General features: G+C 41.8%; 2 protein-coding genes and 1 pseudogene across 4 annotated transcripts in view; 2 read left to right on the forward strand and 1 right to left on the reverse strand.

Annotated features, from left to right (window-relative positions):
* PARN (poly(A)-specific ribonuclease) overlaps positions 1–392 on the reverse strand; it is a 578557-nt gene extending 578165 nt beyond the window's left edge. Inside the window, exon 1 of the mRNA XM_079120582.1 lies at positions 265–392. The gene's annotated coding sequence lies outside the window, so the exon portion shown is untranslated. The remainder of the gene's footprint in view (positions 1–264) is intronic.
* BFAR (bifunctional apoptosis regulator) overlaps positions 337–24465 on the forward strand; it is a 29498-nt gene continuing 5369 nt past the window's right edge. For both annotated transcript variants that reach the window (XM_079120584.1, XM_079120585.1), the window contains exons 1-6: positions 337–474; positions 11862–12198; positions 14504–14708; positions 15368–15537; positions 17499–17643; positions 22712–22885. In XM_079120584.1, coding sequence (XP_078976710.1) covers positions 11936–12198; positions 14504–14708; positions 15368–15537; positions 17499–17643; positions 22712–22885 — 957 coding nt within the window. In that variant the 5' untranslated portion in view covers positions 337–474; positions 11862–11935. The remainder of the gene's footprint in view (positions 475–11861; positions 12199–14503; positions 14709–15367; positions 15538–17498; positions 17644–22711; positions 22886–24465) is intronic.
* On the forward strand, positions 5610–11852 carry LOC306649562 (tubulin alpha-1B chain-like; annotated as a pseudogene). The gene has a single exon. The product of its transcript is annotated as a tubulin alpha-1B chain-like (transcript).

The following is a 24465-nucleotide window of genomic DNA, read 5'->3' on the forward strand; positions in this document are numbered from 1 at the left end:
AGCCAAATACGTTCTGTGGTTTTTCTGCATAAGATGTGAAGGCAAAAATCACTGGGAAAAGTACATAGCGGTCCTGTAATATTATTCTAATTTCTGGGCAAGGCTATTTCCTCTCAATACAGAAACAGCAACCCTAGAGGAGTAGTTAATTACAAGAACACACCCTCCTCCCCACCCGGGGTGTAACACGGCCCTGGCCTTAGGTCGGTCAGTGAAGAGGAAGGGGCGGGGTTGGCAGCAGCACGCATGCGTACACGTCCTCACCCGGAGCGGCCGCTCTAGGCAGCGGGGAGGTCGCGGGGTTGAGGGGGCCGGGAAATGAATGCGGCCTCTCCTCTATGGTCGCGGGCCGGGGGCACTCTCCGCTGTCGGTCCTCGGTTACTTCCGGAAGCGAAGCGTCCAGCTCCTCCTCCGCTTCCGCGGGGGTCCGTGCGGGGGGCGATGGCCGGGTCGGCCCCGGGGCGAATAGAATGGTAAGCTGCCGCAGCGCGGAGATGGCTAGCGGGACGGCCCGGAGCTGGGTCTCAGGGCGTGGTGTGGAGGATGGACCGCGACTGCTCTGGTGGGTCGGAAGAGGCACGCGGGCCTTTCCTCACCCAGGCCGGGTCCCCGGCAGCCTCTCTCCGGGCAGCGGGCTGCGGACCCCAGCTTGGCCCACTTGCCGTCCCTTCCGTGGTGGGCTCAGCGGTCGCTGGGCCTCGCCTGCGTCCCCTCTGGCTCGGGGTCAGAGCCTCTCTGTGCAGGGGTTCCGCGGGCGAGAGGGCGGGGACGCCTCCACTCCCCTGGAAGGGGGACAGCTGCACGCCAGCCCGCCAGGAGCGCGGGCCACAGCCTGCGACCGCCCGCTAGACTCGAGCGGGCCACTGACGGGCGCCGGGCCGAGCTTACGGTCTAGTTGCCAGGCACTTTCCTGCCCCGAGGCGGAGAGGTTATTTCCCTCTTCTAAAATTGAGTAACGTAATGCCGAAGGGGGAAAATGAAACCCCAGAGTCATACTGGGGCTGGGCTAGAACCCGGAGCTTCTGATTCCCAGTCTCACGTCTCAGAAATCTGAACTTGTGCAAAAGGGAATTTCTTTTTAAAAAAGAAAAAGAAAAAAAAAAAAAGTGGGGTCGGGGAGAAAGGGAGGCGCAAATGAGTTTGGTTGTGTCTACCTTATGTCTATCTTTGGCGGGTTAAGAAGCAGCCCCCAGTTTTGATGGAAAAGGAGAAAGTGAGAGCTCAGAAGCTCTCATGCCCTCAACTGTCGCCGTTGGGTCCTGCCCGCCGAAGCCCATTGGTGGGTCCTTTGGGGTGGCCCTAACGTCACGCCTGGAAAGGCCAATACGAAGGAGATTTACTCTCATCCTCAGGCATACCCCGGAGCCTGTACAGACTGCACGTGCCAATGAGATTTTGTTTGTTCTTGTCACTGATGTTTTGTAAAGAGTCAGCCTGTTTGTGCCCTGACCGATGTGCTTTGTTTCCCTCGGTGTTTTAGTAAACTTGATTAGAAAATTACTTATCCAAGATGGCTGTGCCCTTTTAAATACCTGTGGCTACAACTTGGCATCTCATCTTCCCAACGACCTTTCAAAACTGATATTATCTTGAACTGATAAATGGGAGATGAGACTCGGGGAAAATAAATGGTGACCAGATTTGTAATGCAGATCGATCTCACTCCTAAGAGCATATTGTTTAGATTTTACCACCCCTCTAAGGAAATTATAGTCCAGGAGATGGAAAAGATACACACACACACACACACACACACACACACACAAATTTTCACTAATGCTCAGAGACAGAAAAAATTAATTTGGGTGTTGGGGAAGTTAGTCATTAAAGACGTCATTCAGGTTTTGTCAGTGGATACTTTTGACCCCAGACATGGTGTGGAGATGTGTTACAGATCCTGGAAAGAACATGAAAGTATAGAAGAATGCCCAAACAGCGGGATTCAATAGGTGGGACAACAGTGTGATGTGTGAACAGGGAAGTAGTAGAGGATGATCACAGTAATAGTAATAACTGATACTTCCATGGCTTTTCCTGTAAGCCAGGCACTATTCTGAGTGCTGGGCATATATTGATCATTTTAATCCTTTTAACAACCTCTTCATGCAGGTACTATTACTATCCGAATTTTATAGATGAGGCTTGAGATAAAGTGATGTGATTTGCCTGCAGTCATACAGCTAATAATTGGTTAAGCTGAAATTTTTTTCCACGCTTTTTATTGGTGCACCTTCCATCCCTAGGTCCTTTTCTTCCACTGAACTCCCTTTGATTTTTATAGCTCTGCCCCCACCTTTGTTTTCCTTTTTCCTCTCTAGCTTCTGCATATAAGAGAAAACATTGGACACTTAACCTGAGTTTCACTTATTTCCCTTAACATGATTGTTTCTACTTCCATCCATTTTCCTGTAATTGCCATTTTATTTTTTTAATAGTGAATAAATCTCCACTGTATCTATACTATATACCACATTTTCTGGTTTTGGGGTGTTTTCTTTGTGGGGGTACTGGGCATTGAACTCAGGAGCGCTTAACCATTGAACCACAGATTTTTTTTCTCCCATTTTATGGGTTCTTTGAGCTTGGATTTTTAACTCCGTCTTATTGGCTCCAGGGTTTATGCTGTTCAGTTGAAGAGTTATATTGACTGGTTCTGTGGGTTTAGAGTACATGCTTCACATGCTCAAGGCCCTGGGTTCAAATTCCAGCACCAAAATTTGAAAAGTTATGTTAATAGCTAGCTGACCATAAAGTTTCTTCAATAATCAGCTTACAACTATGAGTTTTATTTTGTTGTAGTAGGGAATATTTTGTGCACAAGAAGGGCTTCATGAGAATTTTGCTTTGGGAGGATGGTAGAGAGAGGAGAGATTGGCAAGGAGAGGCATTGGAAATGTTATTCAAACTTTATTTTGTTCATACTTTGTTGGAAACATATAATTAAGCATATAAGTGGTTCTTTGAAACAGCTCTCTAATTTTTAAACGTTAATGCACATAATAATCTCCTGAAGGACTTGTTTAAATAATGTATGGTCAAAGTAGAGCATGCCTATAATCCCAATTGCCTGGGCAGGTGAGGCAGGAGGGTTGCAAGTTAAAGACCAACCTGGACAACTTAGAAAGATACTATCTCAAAAAAATGTTCACAAAGGGTCTGGGATGTAGCTCAGAGGTAGAGTGCTCATACACAAGGCCCTGTGTTCAGTCCCCAGTACAGTGAAATGAAATGACAGCCTCCTTAACCATGGATTCTACCTCCACGAATTCAACCAACCATGGATCAAAAAATTTTGAGAAAAGTAAAATTCCAGAAAGTTCCAAAAAGTAAACTTTGAATTTGTCGTGTGCCAAGCACTGTGCTGAGTCCATGTGAATGAAGCAATGTACAGGCAGACCTTGCTGTAGTCCTTTGCCATTTCACAGATCTGCAGTTTCTTTCCAGAGCTCCTTGGAAGCATTGTTTGTCTCTTATCTTGTTCCTGTCTTGTAGTTAGGCTTATGATGGTTGTATCTGTATCGAGCATGTAAATACTTTTGTTTTTCCCTAAAGAATACAGTATAACAGCCAGGAACAATGGCCAATGGCATACACCTATAATCCCAGCGGCGTGGGAGGCTGAGGAAGGAGGATCAGGAGGTCAAAGGCAACCTTAGCAATTTAGCAAGACCCTGTCTCTAAATAAAATATAAAAAAGGACTGGGTATGTGGCCCTTGGGTTCAATCCCCAGTACCCAAAAAAAAAAAAAAAAAAGTGTAACAACTGTCTGCATAGCATTTACATAGTATTAGGTTTTCCAAGTATTGTAGAGATGATTTAAGGAATGCAGCAGGATGTGCATAGGTTATATGCAAATACCATGCCATTTCGTAAAAGAGACTTGAGTATCCACAGATTTTGGTATCTGTGGGCATCCCAAAACCAGTCCCCTAACATAGCAAGGGGCAGCTGTGCATTCCTGTGCCTTGCTCACTATTCTTCTACCTTGCTCCCAGATATCCTGGTTTTAGTTCACCAAAATTCCCAGGTGGTTCTGATGGGATTTTAAGAGCTACCTTCATAAGGAGTGGATTATTTTTTAATATATGTTTATTGGCACCACTATGAGCTAGGCCTTCTCTTTTGTTTCTTTATGTGCAGTAGTATTGGAAATCAAACCCATGACCTGGCACATGCTAGGCAAGCAATTTAACACTGAGCTATACCCCCAACATCCAGATATTCATTGATTTGATTTTCAGCTGCAAATATCCAGAGTCCAGCTTTGTGCCAGCTGCTCTCAGGTATAATGATAGAATTCTGTGGTTTTGTTCCTGGCCTCAGGGAGCCAGGATCTGGTTGAGGAGACAAAGACAGGGCTGAAACGATGCTACGTAAAGAGGTAGCAGTACTGGTACAACTTTACATTGTGTAAACCACAAGAATGGGATCCTAATGAAAATAAGTTATACTCCATTTATGTATAATATGATAAAATACATTCTACTGTCATGTATACCTAAAAAAAACAAGTTTTTTTTTTTTTTTAAAGTATAGCAGTGAGCTGAGTGTGAAAAGGTTGGATGTTTATGCGAGTTCTAACAGAATTTTTTTTCTTAGTTTAGATGGAAATAATACCTTTCTTTTATTTATTTTTATGTGGTGCTAGGGATCAAACCCAGTGCCTCACATGAACTAGGCAAGCACTCTACCACTGAGCCACAACCCCAACTCCAGAATATTTATTTTTAAACCTAGAGTTAAGGTGTGTGTTACTTGGTAGCTGCAGTAGTTTTTCAGACCTTTCAGAGTTGTTGACCATCTACGGGGTTTTGTTACTGGAGAGGTCCTTGAATATATGCCACATAACAAACTCAAGAAGACAGGCACAGAGAGAGCCAAGATACCCTTCTCAGTCTGCCCTCATCTTGCCCAACCCCGCTCGAGGCAATAAATCACAGGGCTTCAAAGTTCAGGCAGCAAGTCAACATCCAAAGGAGGTAGCTCCCTTTGCCCTAGTGATTTCTGACCCCGTCCAGAAAGAAAGTCTTTTTGGAGTTAGAAACATACACAGTTTCATGCATCTCTTGTATTAATGGAAGAATCAGCTTTGCTGCCTGCAGAAAATACACATAATAACATTATCTTTTTTTCTTTTTTCTTTTTTTTTCCCCGGGGATTGGACTCAGGGGCACTCAACCACTGCGCCACATCCCCAGCCCTATTTTGTATCTTATTTAGAGAAAGGGTCTCACTAAATTGCTGAGGCTGGCCTCAAACTTATGATCCTCCTGCCTCCTTCCCCAGTTGCTGGGATCACAGGTGTGTACCACCACACCTGGCCTTCTTATTGCCATTTCTGATCCTTTACTTACTTTTGGACACCTTTATTTTAACTGTATTTCATAGTCATTAGCAATGGGTGGGCACTCTTTGGATATTTCATAATGTCTGAAGTATTCCATCACTGTTTATTGTGGTGTCCCCAGGAATGGACCTAGAGTGCCAGGAATAGTAGTTCCCCCACCCCCTCCTCCTGTTTCTATTGTAAATGTCTCTGCGTGGAGCAGCATGCTGGCCCTAACAGCCACAGTGTTGTCACATCCTAGTTTGTTTTCTCCAGTTGGTTTTTCTCTGATAGGGCCTGGATGAAAAAGGAGTAAATGGGTCCCTTGAACTAGTTATTAATTACTTCATTGGCTAGTGAAGGATTTAAGTCAGACCGTGATTTAAAACTAACTTTGTCCTTTACTAATTAGGCTTCCATTATCTCTGAAAAATGGAAATGGTAGTTATACTTACCCTGTAGAATTATGCCTTTCAAATTATGGGGGCTCAATAAATTGTCATTATTCTCTGGTGGTCAGGTAGTATGTAATTAGAGGCCCACAGAAGCCAAAAAAATGTTTTTTTCTGTTCTGTTTTATGTGTGGTGCTGGGGATTGAACCCAGGACCTTGAGCATGCTAAGCAAGTGCTCTGCCATTGAGCTACATCCCCAGTGCAAAATTTTTTATTTATGCACTGAACATCCTTGTAAAGAAATGTTCTATTGTTCAGGCAGGAACCCCACTAAGTTAGCTCTTAAAAGGATTACTTCTAAATATTAGTCATGTACTATGCTCACAATAAATGTATGTCCAATAAAGGAGTAGAACTATAATAAACTGCCAAACCAAGTGGTGTGCAGATTACAATTTCTAGAGTTAACAGTTGTTACATAATGAGATCTTCATAAGTTTAGGTATTTTTAAAAATCTTGACTTAAACTCAGAACTGATGCATTCTTCTTTGATAAGTGATAAGAATTATTGTGCTAATTGACTTTCCAAAATGGTAATGACTTTCCTAAATGGGTGACTAAAGAAGCAAATAGCACCAGTGCCACTACCTCCTTCAGGATAAAAGCCCTCTAGATAAACCCATGGATGAGCATTCGAGCAAACCAGGAAAACAACTTTCCTTCCAAGGGGGAATAACCAACTTGGTCCCAGTTTCCTGGTTGCATAGCGTTACTGAGAGATCATGTGTGTCCTATCCTTTTCTTTCCCAGATTTTCAGGTAATTGTACCTTGTCAGGTATGTCTTAGGGAAAACATATCTATCATGTTGATAGATAGCTTGGAAGGGCCCAAGTCATCAGAGACTGTTCTCTGGGGCTGAGAGTAAAGCAGATCAAGGCCTTTTAGACATGGTTCCTGCCCCCGGGTTCATTCACCATCTTTCACACATGTGATCTACAGAACAGGATTTTCTGGCCTCTGACTCCGAAGTAGAATCAAAGTGGTAATTTAGAAAAAGACATGAAAGACGTCACAGGCAGGCACTGTCTCAAACGTAAGTTACAAACTGATAACAGATCAAGACAGGAAAATTTATGAACTGACAACTCTAAAAGTTGACTGTCCTAAAGCCAGTTAGCCCAGAAATAATCATGTACCCATCCATCGACTCTAAAGGTGGCATATTATGGAGAGGGGAAAAAACTTCTGTCAGGCAAGTGACAGAATCAAGGTAAACAAGTGGGAGAGGAGCCTCCACATCTGGCATGCCTGGATGGAGGGACCAGAGTTTCTTCCACTCTGACTGATTCCATCATGCAGAACAGGACCCCAGCATTGTCACATCTTCTGAACATGTGAAACCAGATTTTTTAAAAATGTTGGCACCAAGTCAATTTAAAAGATAAGGAGCCAGGCATGGTGGCACACTCTATAGTCCCAGGAGGCTGAGGTGGGAGAATCACTTGAATCCAAGCCATATGGGCACCATAATGAGACCCTGTCTTCAAAAAAGAAAGCCTGCTTATGGGCTGCACGTTATCCCAGGAGGGTGGTAGCTACTGGTGGGAGATTGTCCAGGACACACAGGATGGGTGCCCCTGACAGTAATGCTGCATCACTGTGAAAACTCACCTGGTCATTCTAACTACTTCAAGAGACAGGAAAGAGGGTGTGTTAGGAACCTTTTATCACAGGGATGTGTCCCTGAGTTCAATCCCTGGTTAAAAAAAAAAAAAAAAAAAAAAAAATGCTTCTTGTGAAAGAACTCAAGAGGGGCTACAGCCTGCTCCATGCTGCTCACATTTGCCAAGAACAGCTGTAAACATCCGCAGGAGCACGGACCTTCTCCTCAAAGAGGCCTTTAAGCACTGCCAAGGCACAAGGGTGTATTTATCCAAGTCAGAACACAACAGCTTGTAACTCTAGTGTCCAAGCGAGATTTCATCACTAAGAGGCCCTTTCCTCCTTTTGAAAGTACTGCTTTCTTTCATTGGTAGAAATAACTCCAATACGCCCATACAGAAGGAGCAGGAAAGAGCAACCGAATTTGATGACAGAGTGTACTCTTTGTTAACTTTCAGTTTTTGTGTTTATGGTAAAATGAAACTAGTAGAACTTCTCAGAAGAAATCAGTCAGTGTAGTTTCTTATTTGAGTTGGAAAACAGTGGACTAGCCACTTCAGCTTTGCAAAGTATAACTTATAAAGTATACCTTTAATATCAGTGTGGAATTTGTTTCCCTCCATGAAAAATGAACTTGCATATCTGATAGTTGAGGAACCGCTAGTATATTCTGGTTTTTAAAAGGGTACTTCATGAGGCGTTAATGTCAACATACATTGTTTACAGTTCTCTGCATCCATAGATTTAGTCTCATTCTCATTCCCAGTTGGAGTTTTGTATCTCGAGCTGCTCACTAGACTCAGGGTCATATCATCACCTCAAACTTTCAACTTTTCTGCAATTCAAGTTATATTTCCAAGACTGACCATTAACATTAACCATTTGTTAATATTAACTGAATTTCTATCAGAAGTACAGTTTTTCCTCCCTCATTCTGAAACCCTGCCACCATCTCTGATCACTCTTTCTCTCTAGTCACTAAAGCCCATAAATTATTTTCTTAGCATTTCTTGAATAGACTTATCCCTTTCTTTTTTCTTTTTCTTTTCTTTTTCCTTTTGATTTCTTTTTCTTGTTGTTGACACCAGGGCCTTGCACATATGACACAGATGTTCTACCCATGGGCTACATCCCCAGCCCTTGTGTTTTCTTTTTTGGCGCCTTCTGCCTTCTCCCCAAAGCCCTAACACCTCATTTCTAACTTGTCCCTAATTTCTCTCATTGTTTCCAGACCCTCTCTTCTTAATGAGATTTATCCTCCTGAATTGCAGCTTTGCTGGTCTCTCTCCCATCTGCCTACCTCTGGTTAACCTGGCACAGGAGACCCTGCAGCAGCCCTGGAGCTCAGCTGTGCCCCTCCTTTCCGTGAAGACAGAGATCAGTGCCCTAGGCAGGACCTGCCCTTGCACAACCCTCACCAAGAAGTCTCTACCATCCCTATGACACAAATCCACACCTACTCCTGAGTGTATCTCAAGGACCTGACCCAGTACCCAGCCTAAGGAATAGTGCTCTCTTGATTATTATCTCCTGTGATAATGCTCTCCATGTAGTAGTTCTTTCATCAGTATTAACATAATAAAGGAACTACTTTATCAAAATAATCTCTTTTTTGAAAACCTTTATGAGATCTTCCACTTCCTTAGTTTGAAGAAGCTGCCCAAAGGGAAGCACTTAGAAAAATTTTAAATGTTCCTAAATATAAATAATGAGACAATATGATTGTCTGACATATGGTAAGTATATTATAAATGGCAGCAATTTACCTGGTTTCTGTATGTAAATAATAATCTAGAACTTGTTGAAAATGTTTGAAACTCTCTTCCAAAAAGAACAGTTTTTAATGGGTCTGTACCGAAGGTTGTTCCCCTCTTTGCTTTCATCATGTACTGAATAAATTTATTAATTTGCTTTAAAGCATTTATTTCTTAAATTTATAAGTACCATCAGTGCATCACTTACCTCAACTCTTAGCTTGTTGGGGACAGCTACTGGGACCCAGTGTCTGCTCCTGTTGCCTTTGTCTCCTAACACGTAGCCACCATATGTGAGTGCATCTCCATACAGGTAAGCCAGGCTGTGTCCAGATTGAGAAACCTGCTGGGAGCTGTACTGCCTGGAACATGACATCCAGTCTGATGGCTATATGCCAAGTGACAAGATCACTGGGGGAAGCAATGACTCCTTCGACGCCTTTTTCAGTAAGATGGGTGCTGGCAAGTACGTGCCCAGGGTGTTATTTATCAACCTAGAACCCACATAAATGGTAAATACACGGTCATTGATGAAGTTCTCACTGGAACCTACTGCCATCCATCCTCAGCAGCTCATCACAGGCAAGGAAGATACTGCCAGTAGATATGCCCGAGGCCACTACACCACTGGCAAGGAGATCATTGAGCTTGTCTTGGACTGAATTCATAAGTTGGCTGGCCACTGCACAGGTCTTCAGGACTTCTTAGTTTTCCACAGCCTTGGTGGGGGAACTGGTTCTGGGTTCACCTCCCTGTCTGTGGAACATCTCTCGATTGCATCAAGAAGTCCAAGCTAGAATTCTTCATTTACCCATCACCCCAGCTTTCCACAGCTGTAGTTGAGCCCTACAGTTCCATCCTCACCACCCACACTACCCTGGAGCACTCTGTGCCTTCATGGTAGACATTGAGGCCATCTGTGTCATCTGTTGTAGAAACCTTGACATTGAGCACCCAACCTACACTCACCTTAACCGCCTTATTAGCCAGACTGTGTCTTCTGTCACTGCTTCCCTCAGATTTGATGGAGCCCTGAATGTTGACCTGACAGAATTCCAGACTGGCCTATCCCCGTGTCCACTTCCTTCTGACCACACATGCCCCTGTCATCTCTGTTGAGAAAGCTACCATGAACAGCTTTCTGTAGCAGAGATCACCAGTGCTTGCTTTGAGCCAGCCAACCAGATGGTGAAATGTAACCCCTATCATGGTAAATACATGGTTTGTTGCCTGTTGTACTGTGGTGATGGTGTCCCCAAAGATGTCAGTGCTGCCATTGCCACCATCAAAACCAAGTACAGCATCCAGTTGGTGGATTGGTGCCCTACTGGCTTCAAGGTTACCATTAATTACCAGCCTCCCACTGTGGTGTCTGGTGGAGACCTGGCCAACGTACAGTGTGCTATGTACATGTCGCGTAACACCACAGCCATTGCTGAGGCCTGGACTCACCTGGATCACAAGTTTGGCCTGATGTATGTCAAGCGTGCCTTTGTTCACTGGTACCTGGGTGAGGGGATGGAGGAAGGAGAGTTTTCTGAGACCCATGAGAATGTGGCTGCCCTAGAGAAGGATTATGAGGAGGTTGGTGTGGATTCTGTTGAAGGAGAGGGTGAGGAAGAAGGAGAGGCATACTGATTGCCTTTTCCTTTCAGCCCTGCCTCATGTCATACTCCCAGAACTTCAGCTTCAGCGTTAACTAACAGGCATTGAAGTTTTCTGATTAGATTGTCTTCACTCAATCATGATTGTGTCTGTCTCTTTCCATGTGTATCTGTAAGATCTTTCCAGCATGTCTCAAAGTAAAGGCTTTAAAGAAAAAAAAAAAGTGTAAGAACCTTAAGTACTTATCTTTTTTGTGCTGAATGAGAGACTTCTATACCACTTTTAATACTGAGTTTAAAATGTATTTGTGTTCATTCTAAGTTGAAATCTCACATTAGTGTTTGACCGAAAGCCATATAACATACTTTCTACAATTGTGTGTGTGTGTGTGTGTGTGTGTGTGTGTGTGTGTAGGTATTTGCAGTTATTATAAAATGCACACATTTTTATTTAAAATAGTTCAGTAGCTTGGCACAGTGCTGTACACCTATAATCCCAGTGATTCAGGAGGCTGAAGCAGGAGAATTGCAAGGGTTTTGTTTTGTTTTGTTTTGTTTTGTTTTGTTTTGTTTTGTTTTGTTTTGTTTTGTTTTGTTTTGTTGGTATAGAGGATTGAACCCAGAGGTGCCTAACCACTGAACCACATCCCCAACCCTTTTTTGGTATTTTATTTATTTAGAGACAGGGTCTCGCCAAGCTGCTTAGGGTTTCACTAAGTTGCTAAGACTGACTTTGAACTCTTGATTCTCCTGCCTCAGCTTCCTGAACTGCTAGGATTACAGGCATGTGCCATCATGCCTGGGTAATAAGAATTGCAAGTTAGGAGCCAGCCTCAGTAATTTAGCAAGGCCTAAGCAACTTAGTGAGAACCTGTCTTAAAAAATAAAAAGGGCTGGGATGTGGCTCAGTGATAAAGTGTCCCTGGGTTCAATTCCCAGCAACACAAAAAATATAAAAATTAGAACTTTGGACTAGAGGTAAAGGTCAATGATAGATCACTTGTCTATCATGAGCAAAATATAAGTAAAATAAAAGCAAAAATTAGAGCTCTAATACAGTGACAGTAACCTCCAACAACTACTGTTTGTCATATTTTTACTGCTTTTTTTCCCCTAGATTTAATGATGCCTTGCTGCCATCTCCGAAGTCTGAAGTATTCCATGTCTGTGGGTCCCAGAATTTGCTGAAAGATGGAGGAGCCTCAGAAAAATGATCCCACCACAGTGGGCCTGGAGGAGGAGGACCCTCTTAAAAGCACAGGCCCTCAGATTTCTGTTAGTGAATTTTCTTGCCATTGCTGTTATGACATCCTGGTTAACCCCACCACCTTGAACTGTGGGCACAGCTTCTGCCGGCACTGCCTGGCTTTATGGTGGGTGTCTTCGAAGAAAACAGAATGTCCAGAATGCAGAGAAAAATGGGAAGGCTTCCCCAAAGTCAACATTCTCCTCAGGTACGACCGAGTTGCTCAGGTAGCACATCTTGTGCAGTGTGGCTTCTTGGTGTTTGAAAAGCCTGCAGGCTTGGAGCTGTCCATGGTGGTCATCCTGGATCTGCTGAACTGTGAGTCAAGGAGCTCAGGACCTGAAAATTCAGATTCCCTTCCACACAGCTGACTGTAATTGATTTATCATTTATTCGACATTCCCAGCTCACCTCCTTTTTATTTATTTATTTATCAATCTTTTAATTTTGAGACAAGTTCTCACTAAATTGCCCAGACTGGTCTTGAATTTACTATCCTGCCTCTACCTTCCAAAATCGCTGGAATTACAAGCAGGCACCACCCTGCCTAGCTTGATGTATCATTTATTCTAAATGAAGAAATGAAATAAATTCTGGTTATGACACCATTGCTTACAGTCCTGTGTCATATAATACTTAATGATTTGTTTTTACTGAAAACACCCTAATAGACAAAATGGTGACACTGGACAGTTGTGAATAACTGATGCTGATTTTCAGAATCTTTAAATAAGCTCTGTGCCCATTTCCACCTTAATCGAGTTCCTCATGCATGACCAATGGCAGGTCCTCTCAGGTAGCTGGTTCCCTCCTGCTTCGGTTCAGTGATGAAGTCCTGTGAGGCCTTCAAGGCTTGAAGCCTCGTCCCCTCTTCTGTTGCCTTGGCAGTGTGTCCAACCTTCTGATATCCACAGAGTGACAGGATGTTTCATGAAACATTAACCCCACAGCCTCTTTTTTTTTGCTTGTGTCAGCTTTGGCTTACCTGAAGGTTAATCTTAAATGGAAGGAGGGGTTTCTGATTTTGTGTAATTAAAAATGAAAAGAGGGGGGGAGGGAAGGGTTAGTGTTAGGGTTAGAGTTAGGGTTAGGGAGGGGGGCAAGTATGGAGGAAGGAACTACTGTATAGAGGGTAAAGAGGGGTGGGAGGGGTGGGGGGAAGGGAAGAAATAACGGAGTGAATCAAACAACATTACTCTATGTAAATTGATGATTACACAAATGGTATGCCTTTACGCCATGTACAGAGAAACAACATGTATCCCATTTGTTTACAATAAAAAAAAAAAAAAAAAATGAAAAGAGCCCTCCAGTAGAACCTAGGAAAGCTCTTCCTACTGCACTTTGCATTTTTCTCTCCTTATAAACTAATCTTTAATAACATAAGTAATACATATATACATTCATTGTTTGCATTCTTTTTTTAATTTAATTTTAATTTTTTTGTGGTGCTGGGGATTGAACCCAGGGCCTTGTGCATGCAAGGTAAGCACTCTATCAACCGAGCTATATCCCCAGCATTCTTTTAAACAGAAAAAGATTGGAAGATTACTGATCAAATCAAAGCCACCTTCAGCCTTTCCTCCCCATTTTAGACCCTTCCTTCCTTTTCCCCAGAGTAACGTCAGTTATGACTTTGTTGTGGTTTCTTTCGTATTTTTTTAAAATATTTTTAAACACATATGTGCTAATAGAAAATACAAATGTTTTCTCACTATTCTCAGTATACTGTCTGGGTGGTTCAATATACTGTTTTCATTCAGTGTTATGTATGCCTCATATTTGTCTTAACAAAAAAGAGATCCAATAGAGCCATTTGTAAAACTACATAGTATTCATACCATAGTTCATTTAGCTATTTCCCTAAAAGTAGACATAGAGATTCTTCCCCCGCCCCTCCCGTTCCTTTGTTGTTGTTGTTGTTGTTGTTCCACCTTGCAGTACTAGGAATTGAATCCAGGGGCACTCTACCACTGAGCTACATCCCCAACCCTTTTTATTTTGAGGCCGGGTCTTGCTGAATTTCTAAGGCTTTCCTGGAACTTACGATACTCCTGTATCAGCCTCCAAGTAGCTAGGATTACAGATGTGTGCCACTGTACCCAACACTGTTTTTTGTTTTGTTTTGTTTTGTTTCATTTTGTTTGTCTGTCTTTGGTTTTTGGAGGGTACTGGGAATTGAACACAATTGTACTTTACTACCAAGCTAGATTCCCATTCCTTTTTTTTAATTTTTTGAGACAGTGTCTCAGTGAAGTGCCCAGGCTGGCCTTGAACTTGATGATCCTCCTGCCTCAGTCCCTGGGCTTACAGGCATGTGCCGCCACATCCAGCCATACAGAAACTGTTTCTGATGTTTTACTTTTATCATCAGACCTATGGCAGACATTTTTGTCCTTCTCCTAGGTACCTGATCATTATTAAATGTTGACTATTAGTTTTATTTTAACCTCTAAACTTTATATTTAATTTCATCAAGAACCTATCTTGTGATTTTCCTCTCTTCTCCATAGGGATGCCATTGAAAAGTTATTTCCTGATGCTATTAGAATGAGATTTGAAGACATTGAAAAGAACAGTGACATAGTCCAAAGTCTCGCAGCCTTTCAAAAATATGGGAATGATCAGATTCCTTTAACTCCCAACACAGGCCGGATGAATCAGCAAAGAGGAGGGGGGTTCTTCTCTGGAGTGCTCACGGCTTTAACTGGAGTGGCAGTAAGTCTGTCTCTGTGTTCCTCTGTGCTTCCCCCCACCCCATTTCCACTGCAGTCATTTCTGTTGATCTCACGTAAACCATTGATGACGTGACTGTGTGTGACTCACTGCGTACATTGAAACCTGCTGGGCCGTATGACTTCTTCAGGATGTTGCTTACTCAAGTAGGCTACATAATAGTGCCCAGTAAATGTTAGCTCTGTGCTGTTGAGTCCTCCCCATGACTTCTGCAGCAGTTGAGGAAATGGGGCAGAAAGGCAGAACTGGCATTGAGACCCCATCTGGCTGGATGAGGCATCAGTCAGAGCATTCCGCTTCATTGACTATTAAGTCCTATGTGGCAAAGACCTAGATGCTTTTCCTCTAGAAAAGTCACAAGTCAGTTTGCTGATGGGGTCAAGGGTGCATCTGCTTCTGGGCACCCTGTACTCAGTTCTTTTCTGATCCCTGTTCCCTCACTGCCCCACAGTGAGCAAAGACATAAGTCCAAGGACAGTCTTGCCCTCCAGTTCACCATGGTGATGGCGTTGTTCCACTTCCCTGTACAGAGTTGGCATCATTTCATCAGGCTCTCCTGCCAGCCCCTCCCTGCACTCATACACTCAGACACTGGCCTCGCTGACCTCTCCTTGTGCTGAGATCCCTGTCTCTTTCCCTAGGTGGTCCTACTCGTGTATCACTGGAGCAGCAGGGAATCCGAGCATGACCTCCTGGTCCACAAGGCTGTGGCCAAGTGGACGGCAGAAGAAGTTGTCCTCTGGCTGGAGCAGCTGGGCCCGTGGGCCTCTCTCTACAGAGACAGGTTTTTGTCTGAAAGAGTGAATGGAAGGTGAGGAGCATGCCATGGACATTTTTGTGAGTAGCCTCATTGAGATAGAATACACGTCATAAAATTCACCCATTTGTGGGGCTGGGGTTGTAGCGCTTGCTTGGCATATGAGGCCCTGGGTTCAATCCTCAACATCACATATAAATAAATAAATAAATAAATGTCCATTGACAACTAAAAAAAAAATATATATATATATATATAAAATATATATATATATATATAAAATGCTTTAAAAAATTCACACATTCAAAGTGAATATAATACAGTTGATAGTTTTTTATATATTTACAGATAGGTGTAACTCTCACCACAGTATAGTTTTAGAACATTTTCCTGACCCCAAAAAGAAAGCTCCTACCCTTTAGTGACAATCCTTATTTCTCCCTCTGTAAGCCCCTGGCAAACACCATTCAACTTTCTCTCTCCAAAAATGGATTTTCCTTTTCTAAACTTTTCATGTAAATGAAGTCATATAATTTGTGGCCTTTTGTGTTTGGTTTTTCACTTTGCATGATGTTTTCAAGGATCACCTTTGATGTAGCATGTATTAGTGCTTTATTCCTTTTTATGGCTGAAAAATGCTTTTATTGTATGGATTGACCAAATTTTCTTTATCATTCTTCAGTTGATGGACATTTGGGTTGACTCTGTTTAGAGCTAGCATGCTTAGTGCTGCCATGATCATTCATGTGCAAGTTTTTGTGGAGACACATATTTTCCATACCCTGAGTGGAATGGCTAGTCATAGGGTAACTCTCTTTTTACCTTTTTAAGGAAAGCTATTTTTCACAGAGGCTGTGCTGTTTTATGTTAGTGAGATTTTAATTTCTTTTTTACTTCATGATTATAAAGATAGCGTACATTTTTTAAAATAATTTAGGACTATATGATATTGAAAATAAAATATTCTTGTAATCCTATTCTTCACAGAAAACCACTGTTAATATATTGTTAGATATCTGACCATAATTTTTTTGGAGTGTGAGGGGTGATAGGGATTGGACTCAGAGCTTTGCACATGCTGAGCATTGTACTCTACCACTGAGTTCCACCCCCACCCTCAGATTTTTTTTCAGTGTTTATATAGAAATCAATATATAAATGTATATTATTTCTTACTTAATCTGAAAATACAGTTGTACTAAATAGACCTATGTTTATGTTTGTTCATTCATTTATTTACATACATCCCTCTGTGGTTATTACATAGAATACCACACTATGATGGTACCAGCCACTGTCTGTTTCAGGCATGTTGTCTGCCAGGCTACCAGGTTGCCCTTTTACCCCACTCTCCACCTCAGTCATTTCCATCCCTGAGTTTTTAACACTTGACTCTTTTCAGAGTCACTTTAATTTGATTTTTAAGAATTTGTTTCCCACTAGGTACGATGGTGCACACCTGTAATCCCAGTGGCTGGCAGGCTGAGGAAGGAGGATCGGAAGTTCAAAGCCAGCCTCAGCAACTTAGCAAGGCCCTAAGCAATTTAGCAAGACCCTGTCTGTAAATAAAATATTAAAAAGGGCTGGGGATGTGGCTTAGTGGTTAAGCACCCCTGGGTTCAATCCCTGGTACCAAAAAAAAGAATTTGTTGGAGACTGGGGTTGTGGCTCAGTGGTAGAGAACTAGCCTAGCATACTTGAGGCACTGAGTTTGATCCTCAGCACCATGTGAAAATAAATAAATTAATTAAATAAAGAGATTGTGTCCATCTACACTAAAAAAAATATATTTTTTAAAAGAATTTGTTCCCCCCCAAATTGGATCAGTGATGAGTTATGAAAATGTTTTTATATATTAACTAGCAAGTAGTAGTCATTCAGTTAGTTATTTGCTGTTATTAATGCTACTACATCTATTTAAGCTTAAAGTGTTGGCATTGATAAAGGGGAATTCAGTGTGGGAAATTTGCTTCCAGTATGTAATCTCAAAAGAAATCTACCCCACCCCTCCATAGGTTGCTTTTAACTCTGACAGAGGAAGAATTTTCAAGGGCGCCATATACCATAGAAAACAGCAGCCACAGAAGAGCCATCCTCATGGAGCTGGAGCGTGTCAAAACACTAGGTGTGAAGCCCCCCCAAAATCTCTGGGAATATAAGGTGAACTCTTCATTCTTTCAGTTGAAAAAGTATAGAGTACAACATAGTGATCACTGTATACCCAATGCTTAACTTAAGAAAGAAAATGTCAGAGACACAGTTGAAGTCCCTAAACACCCACTCCCTATCTAGAAGCAACTGTACTCTTGCAGTGGGTGCCGTGGATCCTTCCAGAGCCTGTTTTTCTTTCTGTCTACTCTGGTGGTGTCCACAAGTAGCAGGAGCCTTATTTTACATGCTTTAACCTTAATGCAAGAGGTATGAATTTTGAGCAGACCCTTCTCCAAGTAGCTTTCATCTCTGTGAGTCCAGTTCTTTCTTTTTTCTCTTTTGTTCGGTCTTCCATTGAATACATGTGTGGTGATTTGTGCATTTCCTGTTGATGAACACTGCAAGCATTTCCATTTTTACTACTAGAAGCAGTGCTGCTCTGATGTTCTTGGGAAGTTCTTAGGCTTATGTATAGGAGTTTCATTATGATATATGCTGAGGAGCAGAATTTATTAGGTCACAAGTCATGCACATCTTCAGCCTTATTAGACATTGATAAATTGATCTTCAACATAACTGTACCAACTGGTTCTCCTTCACAGATAGGATTTAGTAAGTGCTGTACTGTAAAGCAAGTACAGTACAGTGTATCTGGAATTTACCAGTTAATACCTTAAAAAAGACACCCTGGAGAAAAGTATCTGATAGCTAATGAACTTGGAGGGGAAACACTCGGTCATAGGTAACAGAGTGCAAACTAAAGCAGTCAGAAGACTTGGACTTTTTTTCATTTATGCCATTATCAAGGTTGAGAACATTTCATATGAAGAAAGAAGCACTTGGGTGTTCTGACAGTCAAGAATTGGTGCAGTCTCTCTGGGGGGATTTTCTCATTAACATTACAATTTAAATTGCACCTGGTCTGGATCTGACATTTTACTCCTCTGCATTTAGAGTGTGGGCAACATGTAGCACAGCAATCAGAAGCAAGGTTCTGGGGCCATCTGCTGAGGCTCATCAGTTCCCCCAGGACATACTGACTGCAGGAACACCAGCAAGTACCTGCACAACCCTCCATGCCTGTTTCTACCTCAGTAAAATGACCTATACAAGTTGTTCATTGCAGCAATATTGATAATAGCAGCACCTACAAAATAGTCCAAGTCCCCATAATTAGGAATAGGTTGAGTGAGTCACAGCTAAACAAGCTTCTATTGGAAAAGGAGGAGGTGACTGTGCTAATGAGGAGAACTGGGGTGTGGCTCAGGAATAGAGTTTAGCATGCATGAAACCCTAGTTTCCATCCACAAAATCAAAAATAAAAGGGGTGGGGGAGGATGTTCAAGTTGTAACAGTAACTAAAAGATAAGCACATTAAAAAGTACTTGTATGTATATCTTCATGTACATTTGCATATAATAGAAAAATCTAGAAGGATATACAAACTTTGCTTTTCTTTTTTGTGATGCTGAGAATGGAATACAGGACTTCATGCATGCCAAGCAAGCCATCTACCACTGAGCTATTTCCCCAGCCCCAAACTATTAAAGGTGGCTTCATCTGGAAAATAAGACCAGATGGGAAGGGAAGTTTAAAAAACAGGTATAGAATTCCCTACGTGGAAATTTTGTCTTGTATTATTTGTTTTTAATTTTAAAAACTAATTCTCTTTTATCATTAACTATTAATTCAGCTAATATAAACTGTGGACTTTATATAGCCAATATTGGTCCCACTGTGACTTTTAATATCTTACAGAACATTTCTTGCCCTCTAAATATGAACATGCAGTGACCATCTAATTAAAATACATGCAACCTGAGCAAATGGGAACTTGATTTTGGTCTTGGTGTGGAAGTCAGTCAGCTCCTTTGGCTCTTCAGTGCTACCCAGTCCCTCCCTGAGGTAGACATTCAACAATTAACAGAAGGATTCCTCTACTCCTAGCCCTCTAGTGTAGCTCGTCCTAAATGCCATGAGTCTGCTCCCATTTCTAGTGCTGGAATCATATCACCTGACTGGGTGGTGGATCTTTTATCTGATGGGAAGTAGGCAAGAGTTGGATTGTTTGGGTCCAGCACTCACACTCAGACCAGGGCTGCAAACAGAGGTTGCAGCATCTCCCTTTCTCTTGCACTTACGTGGTCTGGCTGTGCACAGTAAGGCTTTATGCCCAGGACCTGTGTTCCCTGAGAGCATGCATCCACAGCAAGGGCAGTGTTGCCCCATGAGAGGGCAAAAACTGCTTCATGTGGTATGAAAAAGTCTCAGTGATGGACTAGGGTTGTGGCTCAGTGGTAGAGCACTTGCCTAGCACATGTGAGACACTGGGTTCGATTCTCAGCACCACATAAAAACAAATAAAAGTATTGTGTCCATCTACAACTAAAAAATATATTTTAAAAAAGGTCTCATTGATGACATGAGAGTACATAGAGATACATAGTTTATCTGTGGAATTAACATTTCATGGGCAGGCAGGAGACAATGTCTCACAGGCTGGAATGTAGCTCAGTGGTAGAGTGCTTGCCTACCAGGTAGTAGGCCCTGGGTTCCATCCCCAGCACCACAAAAATAATGACAACAATAAAATAAAATAAAATGTGTTTGTTACAGAGTCCTTTTAACATGACCTCATTATCCCTGAGTGGTTTCCTCTCATGTGTCAGGATGTTCCATTTATTCTTGTACCTTTTCTGCCCCAGGCCTAAAATCAGCCATTTGACAAATTGGTTTTTTTTTTTTTTTTTTTTTTTTTCAAATCTTCAGTTACCAGGCACAGTGGCTCATACCTGTAATCCCAGCAACTCAGTGGGCTGAAGCAGGAGGATTGTGAATTCAAAGCTAGCCTCAACAATGGCAAGGCACTAAGCAACTCAATGAGACCTTGTCTCTAAATAAAATACAAAATAGGACTGGGAATGTGGCTAAGTGACCAAGTGCCCCTGAGTTCAATCCCCAGTACTGAAATAAGTAAATAAATAAAAAGAGACCGGGAGGGCTAAGGTTGTAGCTCAGTGGTGGAGCACTTGCCTAGCTTGTGTGACCCACTGCACTGCATATAAATCAATAAAATAAAGGCCCATTGACCACTATATACATATATATATATGTGTATGTATAAATAAAAGGAGAACTGTTGGGGATGTGTCTAAGTGGTTAAGTGCTCCTGCATTCAATCAAGTATAAAAAAAAAAGTTTTACTGTAGAAAATTTCAGATATATATAAAAATAGAGGGAAGAATGTACTCATACTCAACCTAAGCATACCCAAACATATCATTACATCCCTAAATACTTCAGTATGAATTTCTAATGAGAATCTCTCCACCCCATCTGCACCTCAGTACTGGGAAGAACAAGAACCCAGAGACAGGGTCTCTCTAAATTGCCCAGGCCGGTGTTCTTCCTGCCTTAGCAACCTAGGTCACTGGGATTATAGATGAATTGCACCCAACAAGAGAATCTTTTTTAAATGTAATCATCAGGACTAGAGTTGTAGCTCAGTGGTAAGAGCACTTGCCTAGCATGTGCCTAGCACTGGGTTTGATCCTTAGCACCACATAAAAATAAATAAATAAATAAATAAATAAATAAGTTATAAAACAATTTTTTTAAATGTAATCATCATCACACTTAAAAATTTGGTAGGAAGCCATTAATAGCATCAAATAAGCTGAATATATTTAAACAGTTTTATTGAGATAGAGTTGACATATACATATTTAAAGTATATTTGATTTGATGAGTTTTGATATATGTACACAGCTGTGAAGTCATCACCGTACTCAAAATGGTAAACGTGTTCATCACTCCCAAAAGTTTCCTCCTGACCCTTTGAAAGCCCTCCCTCCCACTGCTGTCCATTCTCATAGGTGTACAGTTGTCTCTACTGTTGTTTTAAATATGCATTTTTCTAAGAACTAATGGCATTTACCATCTTTCACCTCTTACTTGCTATCCTTATATCTTCTTTGGTGAACTGTCCATTTTATTTGATGCTACTAAGAATCAAATAAGTTGAATCATTTTTAAAGTGTTAAAATCAGGAAAAATAAGTGTTTACTCATAGTAATAAAATTTTGAAAGATTTGCAAAGTAAGGAAACTCACCATAATCTCAGCTGAAATTTAAACACAATTAGCACTGCAGTTTGTTCTCTTTTCTCCTAGTCTATCCTGTGACTAGTTTTAAAAACCCTTTGTTTGTTTATTCATGCAACAAACATCTGTTGACTGTGTGTTGAAAGTCAGGTGCTCCTTGGCAAGAGACTACAGTCCTGAGTAAGACCCTGCTGTCCTGCTCTCCTGGTGCTAACACCAGCAAGATCATTTTGCTTACATACCCTTTTTTTTTTAATATTTTTTTTATTGTAAATGGACATGATACCTTTATTTTATTTATTTTTATGTGGTGCTGAGGATCGAACCCAGTGCTTCACACATCCACAGCCCCTGACCCCCATTAGTCTTTTTCACCTAACTTTGTTTGCATTATCTAAAGAACCTCATACTTTTTTTATTTTTTATTTTGAGACAGAGTTTTGCTGCATTGCTGAGGCTGGCCTTGAACTTGCAATACTCCTGTCAATTCCAGCTCACTGGGATTACAGGCATGTGCCACTGTGCCTGGCTCATACTCACTTTTCAATGAATGTTTGAATTCCAGGCATAATATCTCATGTGCTTTGCTTAAGGCTCAGATTTCAGTGCTTTTCACTATTAACCCACAATGCAGCATGAAACATGTGAAGTCTTCTCTAGTTGAGATTATTTTCTTTAAGTGGTGCCCACTTATAAATTAGTTAAATTAAACATTTAAGACTGATATATTTTGCTAAACTGCTTTCCCAAAAGGTGTTCTAAACTTCTCAGTACCACCCAATAGAGATTGGATCTTTCTATCACATAGCCCAACAAATGGATTATTTGGCCTCTTCCTGCCATTCATTCACCCATTGTTAGTGTACACCCTGCAGAAAGGCTGATGGCAAAGGATACAGGACCACAGAAGGCGCTCAGGTGGGGGGTTGGCCATTATGGTTGTAATGGCCCTATGCCTGCCTTGTCCTCTGCAGGCCGTGAACCCAGGCAGGTCCCTGTTCCTGCTGTATGCCCTCAAGAGCTCCCCAAGACTCGGTCTGCTGTACCTGTACCTATTTGACTACACAGACACCTTCCTGCCCTTCATCCACACCATCTGCCCTCTGCAGGAAGACCGTTCCGGGGAGGACATCGTCACCAAGCTTCTGGTAGGTCTGCAGAGTGCCTGAGTAGAATCAGCGGTGGCTATAGGCTGTCACAGAAGAGCAACCAATAACTAGCCTTCACTGACTTGCAGGGAGAACCCCCTGCCAAAGAAAGTAAAGTAAGACTTTCCCCACACCCAGAAGCCCATTTGGTTTTTTACATTGCATAGCCAGAGGGCAAACCCCTGGACTTAAAGTATTTCTTTTTAAAAAAAGCCATTTCTTGTCTCTTGACAGGACCCCAAAAGGGTGGTTACCTATCCTTCCACAAGGCAGGATTCATATGTACCTTAACTGTTCTGATGGCTTTAGAACCGAAAGCCATGGCCCAACAGGCCAGTGGGAGTCATCACATCAGCTGGCCACAGGGCACTCCTCAAGGATGGCCACCCACTACAGGCGATTGTTTCTCGTTTTGTCCAGAGGACCCTTCAGAGTTGTTGGAGAACTCCTTTCACTATGGTGATTTCTCATGTCTAGTTGGTCATTTGAGAGTAGTACTTTGCTTTGCTCCCTTTAGGGTAAATCCTTCTAATCTGTTTGTATTAATTCCATGGATATAGGAATCGTCATATATAATCCACACCCTTCCAATATTGAAACAATTTCGAAATTTCCAAAGAACCTTTTTAAACACTATACTACCTACTTAAGTGACTTCAACCTTGAAGGTAGTTTTTAGATTTTGTTTTGTGTGTTTTTTTATAGTGCTAGGGATCTAGCCCAGGGCCTTGTAGGTATTCACTCTACCACTGAGCTATCCTCCAGCCCTTAAGTGTAGTTTAAAACCTGATTAATTAATTTGTACAGTATTTCCTCTAATACCTAGTTTCGAGCTGTTTCCTCCCAAACTTGGAGCACCTAAATTGAAAAATGTTTTCCTTTTAACAACTTATAACAACCCCTATTTGATCAGCAAGCTATCTTTTTTTTATTTGCAAATGTCTATAATTGAAAACTTAGCTGGACACAGTAGCACACACCTGTAATTCCAGCAACTCAGGAGGCTAAGGCATGAGGATCATTAATTCGGGGCCAGCCTCAGCAACCTAACCAAACCCTCTCAAAATGAAAGGGGCCGGGGCTATAGCTCTGTGGTAAAGGATTTCTGAATTTAATCCCCAGTGTTGCAAAACACACACAAACCCAATAAATTACTTTCTTAAGGTGTGTAGATGCATGTTTTTAATTTCCCCACTCTGTCATCATTCTACCATAGCTAAGATGTTGAATTTAGGAAGTGGTCTGAGCTGTCCATGCAGTGAAACAGAAGTAAAATGCTGAATAATTTAAATTCACTTCAACCCTGGCTCGTAACACATGTTTATCTAGATTTAACTTCTGAGCTTCCACAGTTACGTAACAAACATCCAGCTTTTACTCTAAGTGAAAGGCAGCACCGCTTACCTTAACCAGAAAGAATAACCAAAAGTTGATATCTTGGAAACAAAACATCATTAAATTCTAGCTAGATTCTGTTATTTCCAATCAGTAATTACTTGTCTGTTCTATCTGTGCGTTCATTCTCTTACTTAAGGCACCCTACAAAGTCCTCGGACATGGAGATAAAAATGGTGGAGAGT

This window comes from Sciurus vulgaris, assembly GCF_902686455.1.
Source record: "Sciurus vulgaris genome assembly, chromosome: 18".
NCBI lineage: Eukaryota > Metazoa > Chordata > Mammalia > Rodentia > Sciuridae > Sciurus > Sciurus vulgaris.